The 11,126-nt window shown below is 37.8% G+C and overlaps 1 protein-coding gene across 2 annotated transcripts in view; it reads right to left on the bottom strand.

The window, feature by feature from the left end:
• Positions 1 to 4,382: 4,382 nt before the first annotated feature.
• Positions 4,383 to 11,126, bottom strand: part of map3k15 (mitogen-activated protein kinase kinase kinase 15) — a 32,353-nt gene continuing 25,609 nt past the window's right edge. For both annotated transcript variants that reach the window (XM_082183336.1, XM_082183337.1), the window contains 6 exons: positions 10,416 to 10,521; positions 10,091 to 10,322; positions 8,855 to 8,970; positions 6,916 to 7,025; positions 6,702 to 6,778; positions 4,383 to 6,477 (listed from right to left, as the gene is read on the bottom strand). In XM_082183336.1, the coding sequence (XP_082039462.1) occupies positions 6,381 to 6,477; positions 6,702 to 6,778; positions 6,916 to 7,025; positions 8,855 to 8,970; positions 10,091 to 10,322; positions 10,416 to 10,521 (738 nt within the window). In that variant the 3' untranslated portion in view covers positions 4,383 to 6,380. The remainder of the gene's footprint in view (positions 6,478 to 6,701; positions 6,779 to 6,915; positions 7,026 to 8,854; positions 8,971 to 10,090; positions 10,323 to 10,415; positions 10,522 to 11,126) is intronic.

Genomic DNA, 11,126 nt, shown 5'->3' with positions numbered 1-11,126 from the left:
TTCCTCCAAACACGGCGAGTGGTGTTTAGACCAAAAAGCTCTATTTTTGTCTCATCAGACCACATGACCTTCTCCCATTCCTCCTCTGGATCATCCAGATGGTCATAGGCAAACTTCAGACGGGCCTGGACATGCACTGGCTTGAGCAGTGGGACCTTGCGTGCGCTGCAGGATTTTAATCCATGACGGCATAGTGTGTTACTAATGGTTTTCTTTGAGACTGTGGACCGAGCTCTCTTCAGGTCATTGACCAGGTCCTGCCGTGTAGTTCTGGGCTGATCCCTCACCTTCCTCATGATCATTGATGCCCCACGAGGTGAGATCTTGCATGGTGCCCCAGACCGAGGGAGATTGACCGTCATCTTGAACTTCTTCCATTTTCTAATAATTGCGCCAACAGTTGTTACCTTCTCACCAAGCTGCTTGCCTATTGTCCTGTAGCCCATCCCAGCCTTGTGCAAGTCTACAATTTTATCCCTGATGTCCTCACACAACTCTCTGGTCTTGGCCATTGTGGAGAGGTTGGAATCTGTTTGATTGAGCATGTGGACAGGTGTCTTTTATACAGGTAATGAGTTCAAACAGGTACAGTTAATACAGGTAATGTGGAGAACAGGAGGGCTTCTTAAAGGGATACTTCACCTCTGGAAAGATGAATGTGTATTTAAAATAGGTCATTTATGTAGAAGAAATGTGAAATTATTTTTGAATTTAGAGCTTTCTAGACTGAGAAAATCCAGAAAATGTATTTTTGGCTTATATGGATGAAAGACAACAACTCCCAGAATGCACTTGCTTCGCTGCCCTAGGAGGCCACTCCCAAGCCACGCCTACCGGTTAGAGAGCGCAGTTGAAAACAACAAGGCTAGGCTACTAGTGAGACTCCGTGACGAGTTTGCCTGGGATTTCGAGATCGCCCAAAATGTCCGGGATTTGGCTTTTGCATTCTACAGTCGCCATTCATTATGTTTACTGTGGCGAGCAGGACGAGGCTGAGGGGCGCGGGAGAACGGCGTGAGGCCGGTGGCGGGATTACTGAGACGCATCGGTCTCGTATCTCTCACAGAGGAGCGGGAATTTTCTTAGCAATGTTAAAACGCACATCAACCGATCACTTGTTTAGCGTTCATGTAAACACTACATTCAGATTCACCAATCGGAATGAATTCAGTTAGATTGAAACAAAAGGTGTGCATGTAAACAATGAATGGCGACTGCAGAAAGCAAAAGCCGAATCCCGGACATTTTGGATGATCTCGACGGCCGGACATGTCCGGGAAAAAGAGGATGGTAATGGTAACCCCTACTACTCGGCTTTCTCCACAGAACAAAAGCCTGCTAGCTTAGCTTCCAAAGAAAGACGGCTGATACTACGTGTACATTCTGTGAGTGAGATCCCACCCTCTATGGGCGGATTGAAAACATGCGGGACAGCCCCTCCTACTGGCTGTAGTCTTTAGCCTCTGGCCAAAAAATCCTCCGATGACGCAAAATGACGATTTTTGCGTCATCGGAGGATTTTTTCCAGACAAGAAATGCATAAATCTCTCGTCTCAGGGGGATATGAGGGTAGAAAGCACGGTAATTTGAAAATACTACAGGTTTTCTACTAATACAAAGCTTAATGCTAAATCCTGAAGTATCCCTTTAAAGAAAAACTAACAGGTCTGTGAGAGCCGGAAATTTTTACTGGTTGGTAGGTGATCAAATACTTATGTCATACAAATTAATTATTTAAAAATCATACAATGTTATTTTCTGGATTTTTGTTTTAGATTCCATCTCTCACAGTTGAAGTGTACCTATGATAAAAAGTACAGACCTCTACATGCTTTGTACGTAGGAAAACCTGCTAAATCAGCAGTGTATCAAATACTTGTTCTCCCCACTGTAGGTTCTTTATTCGTATCTACGTTTCCATGAAGAACCTTTAACATCCATGGAACATTTCTATTGCACAAAAGGTTCTTTAGAAAATGTAAATGTTCTTCATACCAAGAAAAAACATCTCCTTTAAGAACTGTTCACTGAAATGTTTTTTGGCAAACCCAGAATGGTTCTTCTATGGAATCGCTGCATGTGATAACCCCCTAGCTTTACCATGCAGACAAGAAGCCAGCAACACTATGAAGAAGGCACTTTGCAGGTCACTTCTTGGACATTGTTGGAGGTTTTGATTATATCTTTACATGTTTATCTTTGGTGGAATAGCTTGCATTCCAAGTTTATTTCCATGACTGTTGTTTAAATACCAGACATTTTTGTATCTTGGCTAACCTTTAAATTGATTTCATAAAATGGACTGCATGCGTCACAAACAGATCACCTCCTCATGTTTCTTTGCAACCTTCCTTTCTTCCCTCTAACTGGAACTTTATAAATGACATTTCTCAGAGTTTTGGTAAGAGTCTGAGCAATATTTTTCTTGGTGTTTCCTTCAAGATGCTGGAGGCCAACTCAATGCATTCAGTACTGCATTAATATTTTGTTGTCATCAAACACAAAAAACAGAAAGACTTCCAGTTATAGGCCAAGTCCTTCTGAATGCAATAGCCCATGTAACTTGAAGTTTGTGTATAGCACTTGAATTGCTTGTTTGATAAACATTGTGATGTTTGACATAGATATCATATTTTCCGTGCATGAATACTGGTACTATCTGTGCATACGTGTTACATCCGTTGTTGCTGTTTTTTCTTTCCTCGAGTCTCTCTCCCTTTCTCTCTCTCACTTTCTTAGTGAAATGACTAAAATTCTCTATCCTTACTTTTTACTTTCTTAAATTATACATGCATTATTCTCCGATATATGGATTTTATGCTACACTTATTCACCTTATTTTTAACGTAAGAGCAGGCGCGACCATTTGTAACCGAAATGTGTCAGGCTTGCAGTTTCATCCTCTTTTATTTTACCAGTACAAAAACAGTCCAATATACTGCTTTATATTGCAAACTGGTAAATGTTATCACATTATTCAATGCATTATAATAATCATAAACACACTGGTTTGTAGTGCAAATAGTTTTACTGTTTAATGCACTTTGTTATTCTTCTGGAAACCTATAGTGGAAAATGAATTGAAATTCTCAGACATTTAGATAAAATGGTTTAATTCCGTGTTGCAAAATAAGGTGGATATGAGCAGCTATAAGAGCGATTAGTATGGCTGTCAATTATAATGAAAATTATAATGTTTTAATAGTGAGCAAAAGTTCCTTCTACAGTAGTTCCCTAAAAACTATCCACACTAACCACCTCATTTGGATAGCTGAGCATCAAATATGAGCTCATACACAAAAACAAGATGATTTCATTTCCAAATTTGATTCACTGAAAAGAAAGTTTGCATTGGTCACTCCCATTTGCACGTGTTCCCTGCAGACTCAGGACGTCAGTGTAATGTCAGGAAGACGTTGGACTCCAACTTTGTGCAGACGTCAAATTTTGGTTGAATTTGAAAATGAAAATCGGGTTGACGTCCAAATCCAAAGTTTGTTTGATGGCAAGCACATTGCACATTGTGCAGACGTCAAATTTTAGTTGAAAATTAAAATTGGGTTGACGACTAAACCCAGCATTTGTTTGCATCATGCTCCAACATTGGACAGAAATATTTTGGTTGAAAATGAAAATTGGCCCGACATCAATTGACGTCTAAACCCAATGTTTGTTTGACATCATGCATTGTTGACAATGTTGAGCAGACGTCAACAACTAGTATTAATTTGATGTCAAATCTATAATGTTGACTTTACATCAAACAGAGTACCTAAAATTATTTTCATAAAATTATTTTCACAGAAATTTATCACTGATTAATTAGTAAATGGGTATTTTGGCATAAAGCAAAACTAAACGGCAAGGTAAAATGCAGCCTAAGGCAATTCATTATTCTTTTTTTTTTTTCTTTTTTTTTTTTCTGGGTAGTCAAGAGTTGAAAAACAAGATGCGCTGCAGCAAGTTTTTTTTCTACATCACTGATTTTATAGCTAACTACATTTTATATTTGTAAACAAAACTCTACATCATACTTATGTTAGTCTTGCGATGCAACTAAGCATCACATTCCAAACACATATGGCTTTTAATCCGTTTCTGAAAAGTTACATGCCAATGATTAGCACATACATAGGCCTATTTTCCATACAGTGACACTATCTTAACCTCAAAGAAAGCCAAAACAACATTCAATCAAAAAAAACAGCCAGAAGGCTTCCAAGTCAAATTATAGCAATGTGAGGCCAAGGTGGAAATGCAAGTCTTTTTTTCCTTACTGAAAATATTTCTCTGTACAGTGATCTGTTAATTCAATACCCACTATGAGAACCAGTGAATCAGTTTAAATCATGAACAAATCATTTAGACTATTTTTATAGTACTGTTTTTGTTTTGTTTACAGACTTGTTGAATGTAAAAGAAAAACTACGCAAGTAAATGACAAGACTGGGACTGAACTTAAGTCGAACTTGACTTAATTTTGTTATCTTGTCTAATCTAATGCCAGTGAATGGTTGTGATGCTAACAATTAGTTGGGTTTTTTTTAGCATCTGGCATTTAGATTGAGAAATGAAAAACAGATCATCTGAAGATTTTTCAATTTGATTCATTTTCCAAAACATGACGTGTTTCCAGAGAGCAGTTGAGGATGAATATATGCAAAATTATGCAAAAAGCGTATTTGTGTCACTGAGATAAAACAAACACCACTACAGGGATACCTGTTACTTTCCTTAATTTTGCATGATACAGAACAGGAAATCTTACAATAACAAATAATGTTTTCGCTCCCATAAAATCAAACTTTTCATTTAATAATAAAAAAAAAACTTTCACATTTCATGATTTTAAATGCATGTCTTTCTATCTCAAGAATGTTCCAATAATTGCAACATTTTCCATAGCTTAGTTTCCAAACTATGGCAAATATTTGAAGGCAGTCAAATGACTTTCTTTTTCTAACAACTGTCATGTTACATTTAATGGAAAAACGATTTGCTGTGTTCAGACAATTTAGGAACCCAGTTGCATGTCTGAACTTTATTCACCAGAAGAGTTTGGCAATCAGAGAAGCAAGTTGGCATTTTATCTCAGACACAGCCTGAATATCCAGTTTACAAATCATTTTTAAAAGTAAGAGAAAGGCATCGTCCATCATCACATCACTTTAGGCGCACACAGTAGAGAAATAATTTAAATAGCTTAGACGGAACAATGGTGCTCAGGCACAACCGTTTTCACTCAACAGATCAACATATGCGATGCATTAACATTGAAACACGACAGTTGAGATATAAAACAAAAGATGAACAATCAAATCAAACATAATAATCTGTTAATCCAAGACAAACACTTTTGGCGCTTGAGTCATTGCATTTTCAGGTCATGGTGTTCAGCTCTTTATCAGACTACATGAAGGCTGAATGAACCTGAATTAAAGCAACTACTGACACAACAGGTCTCATCATTCTTAAGAAATTGGACATATGTTTGTGGAACGTAAATTGCGGTGTAAGCCAAAGGTTTTGTTTTCTGCAAGACTGGTCTTGCACATATTTTTATAAAAAATGAAAGTTGTGCGTCGGTTAGGGTTGGGCCGATAGACGATGCCATCGTCCATCGCGATGGCTGACAGACGTCGATGTTCACTGTAGGCATCATCTGATGACAAATTGAAGACCACCCAACCCTAGCGACGATTGAATTACAGGTAAGTATCATAGTTCCATAGTTCCTAAAGTTGCAACTGAATGTTATGACGATGAGTTTGTTTATTTAAGTATTTATCTACGTACTGGGGTAATTACATCCAAACTTATTGTAATACATCTAAAAGAAGCTCCTTAGCCCTGGTCCGAGAGGTCTGTGGTCATTTTGTCCATGCAGTCCCTCAAAAAAGTACGTCACGTAATATTTTAGAATGAACTCAACACATTTTCCAGACTTGTAACGCTAAAACAAACAGTAACCTATAGAGACTTTCTATCATTTAAAATGGCATGATCTGAAGTCCTACATTAAGTAGGTATCACTCTCTCCTCTTCCATTGTAGGCCCAGTCCCAAGTCACTTGGAGAGGGTCATTCCTTTACAGGCAACACCTCTCTGTAAAAAGCGGAAAGTACGATCTTCCCTAGATTGAGCCGTTTCATCCGCATGGGTTTTCCAATTGAGATTCAATGGAAATCAGATGTAAATCTTGGAGAGGCTTAAAACATATACAAAAATACCACAAAAACATTAGGTCATAGCTGAAAGACAAGTAAACATGTCCAACCAGGAGAGAGCATGACATAATTACAAGTCTCTCGTAATAGGGATGTGTGTGAGGATGCATTGTGCTGGCTCAGGTGTTTATTATCAGCAACTTCCTGCTGCTTTCATCCTTCTGAATTTCCCTCATCATTATTGACCTTTCTAAGCCCTTTATTTCGGTGTCTCTGGATGGCTTTCCAGACACGACACAGCACTCCACCCCTATAGTATGCACAAAAACAAAACAAAAAAATATACATTTATCTACTACAAGTAGATAAGGTAAGTACACGTGAGTGCACATACTGTAAAATAAAGTGCAACCGTATTATATTTATTGCATTTTAAATGTGGCTTGCGTGATCAAATAATCGAGGTCACTTTATACAAATGAATAGTATTCACAATCAATCACTCAATTAAACGTATAAAAATAAAACCCTCACCTAAGCCTGAGGCAGCGAAGGTCTTCTTTAGTCACATCGCTGAGAATGTCATTGAGTGTATAATCTTCTGCAACAAACTGTCAAAAACCACAAGCACTTGGCATGAATCTTCTGTTCGTTTATCAATGAAAACATAAACAGTGAGTCATCATTTTATATTGTGGGAAAGACACTATACACACAGCGTGATTCACAGTGTTTAATATGTTTTCACCTTATCTATGGTCTCGGAGTCAACACCCTGCTCTTTCAGCCAGTCAGTGAGCTTTTTGTCAGGCTCGGGCTGTGCAGTAACGTGAAATATAGAGGGGGTGGAGGGTGTCTCTGATGAGGACAAAGGAAAGATGAAGGAATATTTAAGCACAGATGCTAAGATCCTTCTAGACAGCATTTTTAGGCTCACAGAGTAACAAGACTGCAGAGCATTCAAAATCAGTCACTTTGGTGCCATGGGCATTTCCTCAGATTATTTTCTCATCCAATTCTTTTTAAGGAGGCATTGCCTCAGTTGCCTCCTCAAAGAAATTGGATGAGAAAATAATCTGTATAAAAAAAAAACAACAACTGCAAATATGACATTAAAAAGTGTATAAATCACTTGTTTTTCTAAAGTAACACTCTCCAACAGTGACACCAGCAGGTAAAGCGGGACAACACGTCTCTCTATGATTGGCTATGATTTGTTAGTCCGATAAATCCCACCTTTTGTTTTCGTGCGCTAATCAGTCTGAAATTAAGCGTAGCGTCAGTTCTGATAGGTCACGTTAGTCAAGCTCTCATCAGCTGACTCTCAGCTGATCCATGTCTACCTATAGGAATACGACGTCTATCACTGTATACATATATAAGCTCCTTCAGTATTATCAGCAGCTATCGCGTTTCTCAGGAGCTATTTACCCTCCTCCCTCCACAGCTCCTCCTCTCGCCAGTCAGTATGGCGTTCTGATTCCCCTTGAATCAGAATAAAATCTCGAATTATGTTGTACTTTAAAATCTTGAATTAATGATATCTGCAATACATTCATGTTGGTTCTGTTCTGTTTACCCTAAGGGGGGTTATTGCTGCTCTCCCTGCTCTTATCCATGCTAGGCTGCCATACCTCCAATCCTAACTGTATGCTAATTGTCAATCATATTTGCCGATAGCGGTCCTGACAGAATTAATGGTATTAATGGGAAGAATAATTAAAAAGTAAGTAGGGGTGGTGGTGGCGCAATGGATAAGACACATGCCTTTGGTGTGAGAGACCCGGGTTCGAATCCACTGTGAGACACCAATGTGTCCCTGAGCAAGACACTTAACCCCTAGTTGCTCCAGAGGCGTGCGACCTCTGACATATATAGCAATTGTAAGTCGCTTTGTATAAAAGCGTCAGCTAAATGAATAAATGTAAATGTAAGTAAACAACTCCGCCACTTAGATATCACCGTTTTATGTCACATCAAAATCAAACTTGAAACAGCATTTTGCTTGGTGAAATTAAAGGTTCATCTTCCTGGCTGTGATCAGTGTTTACAGAGCTTGATGACTGATGAAAATAAGTTGACTATTAAAAAAAAACAGCTGAACATCAGTTCACAAGTAAAACATATTGTTTAAATTGTTACTGCCTTTATTTATTATTTTTGTAAAAAAAAAAAAAAAGTCAAAATGTATAAAAAGATTTATACTTGGCTTTAATAAACAGAACATTAATTACACTAAATGTAAAAATAAATTATTTTTTTTATGTTAGTAATGTTTATTTAACCAGGTGTCAAAAAATGTGACAACATTAAGTGTAACTAGGACATAAATTTACATTTGATTTATAAAAAACAAACATTAAAATGACTTTGAGGACTTTCCCTCTTCATTTCAGAAAACCAACACTGTTGTGTTCTGTGATATTTAGGAGGTTGCCTATGTAGGCGGTAGACAGCATGGCGACTTGCAAGTTTTTTTAACAGAACTTGTATTTGCTTTGTTCTATAAACTGGTTGTAAACAACTCCAGAGGTCAAAATGGGACACAGGAAATCAGATAGTGGTGAGTTGAACACTTTCTCTATTATCAGGCCTACGCATGATTTCAGTGTAAATAAAGACAGAGTGAATGGCATAATAGGCGAGTCTAAATCAATAAGTGTGTATGATTTGGTTACACAACGAACCTGCAGCAGACTGCTGTCTGATCCTGATAAGCTCGATGTCGTGTACCCGCTGTTGGAGAGTTTGTCTCAGTACCTGTTGATACTCCCTCTCTTTCTGTACCAGTTCTTCAAGCAGCCTGCAGAGGGAGACATAACACACTGTCTCTCAAACTATTCAAGCTATAGTCTTTATTATGAACAAATTGTAGTCTTCAAAGATCACATTTCACCAACTAAATCCAACAAGAAATGTCTGCACACAGAACACTGTAAAAACAACATAAAACCATCAAGATCTACACTCAAAAGTAAAACGGGAGAGTCTTATTTTGTATAAAATGCAAGGAACACGATGATGGTTTTTCACAAATGTGACCCTGGATCACAAAACCAGTCTTATGTTGCACGGGTATATTTGTGGCAATAGCCAACAAAAGATTGTATGGGTCAAAATTATAGATTTTTCTTTTATGCCAAAAATCATTAGGATATTAAGTAAAGATCATGTTCCATGAAGATATTTTGTAAATTTCCCACCTTAAATATGTAAAACATTTATTTTTGTGAATGGATGCAGCACTATCGCCAATAGAAATGGACAACTTTAAAGGCGATTTTCTCAATATTTCGATTTTTCTGTATCCTCAGATTCCAGATTTTCAAATAGTTGTATCTCGGCCAAATATTTAAAATACATAACCATTCAAAAGTCAGGGGTCAAGATTTTTTTTAACTTTTTTTTTTTTAACTTTTATTCAAGAATGCATTGGCGTGATCAAAAGTGACAGTAAATGTATTTATATTTTACGAAAGATTTCTATTTCAAATAAATGGTGTTCTTTTGAACTTTCTTATCATCAAATAATCTTTCTTTTTTAATTGTAAACCTATTTAATTGTAAATATATATATATATATATATATATTTTTTTTTTTTTTTTTTATTATAAAAATAAAATTATACTGTATTTTTGATCAAATAAATGCAGCCTTTGTGAGCAAAAGAGATTTCCTTTATCTAAAAAAGAAAGAAAAAATCTTACTGAGCCCAAACTTTTAAATGGCAGGGTATTTGAAGTAAAATAAAGATCCATGGCCAAGAATTTTTTTTATGATAAGTATTTTTTATTTTAGTTCTATTTTGAGTTTTGTTTTTCAATCCACTCGCATTCGAACTGATGTCAAAAATGTATTTTTACATTTAACTCCCTTCATCAGAATGATATTGAGTGTTTTATGAAGGAACTGCGGTGTGTACCTGCTAGTCTCCTGTTTGAGGCGTCCGAGCTGGGCTCCCAGCGGGTGCTGTGGCCGCTGAGCCTCATGGGATATGACTGAACTCAGGGTGCTGACTCCAGACGTGAGGGCTTGATCTTCCTGCGTCGTACGTGCCACTGATCCAAAATCCCCATCGTCCTCTTCATCTACTTCATCTGCGTCCTTATCCGCGCCCTCACTTTCCGATGCAGGCCCGAAATGTGTCTGTAGCTCTAGAGGAAAGAGAAAGAGAGATACTGTTGAAAAGGGTCTCGGTCCTCTGGTTTCTGATTTTCCTTGTTTTTCCTTGTCTCTCACTCACACACCTGGAATTAAAATTGTAACAGCTGCCTGCACAGCCCGTCTGATGATGTTGTCCATGGCAAACATCCAGTGTGGTTTAATGTGGTGGTTCCGCAACACTTTATTCACCTGAGACACAAACAGTGAGGAAAGATGGATATTAATGTCATCAAACTCAAACCAAACACAAGAGGGAGACACTGAGGCAACACAAAAATGAGGCACTAACAAGATTGTAACATTAGGGGCTTTTGCATCGGAGGAACCTTGCTGAAGTTCCTGGATTTTGGCGTGTTCGCACCGCAGGAACTAGAAACGATTTTAGTTCTAGGAACGCCTTTTGAAGGAACTAATTTAACTCCTACTTCAGAGTAGGGTCTAAACCAGCACTATAGGAACTACCAGTGACGTAGGTGTACGCTGATTGGCCGAACGCACCCGAAACACCAGCACCCGCCATTTTTAAAAATGCTCTGTAAACACACAGCCTATATATTTGCTCAAGAAATGAACATGGAGAACAGTGATAAAAGGGCCTCTGAACCTTTACGCTGAGGAGAAAATACAACGGAAGCCAAACATGATTAACTTATGTATTTCTGCTCAGCTACAGTAGTAACACTGGACATCAACCACACGGCATATGCTAATAACTTTTCATTACTGTCTACTTTCTATATATAAGTATAACAGTTCTATCTAATAACGTATTAGACAGGACTGTTAGACACATC

This window comes from Leuciscus leuciscus (assembly GCF_965113295.1).
Source record: "Leuciscus leuciscus genome assembly, chromosome: 11".
NCBI lineage: Eukaryota > Metazoa > Chordata > Actinopteri > Cypriniformes > Leuciscidae > Leuciscus > Leuciscus leuciscus.
Note: the sequence above shows the minus strand (reverse complement) of the source record. Positions and strands in the feature narration are given on the sequence as shown.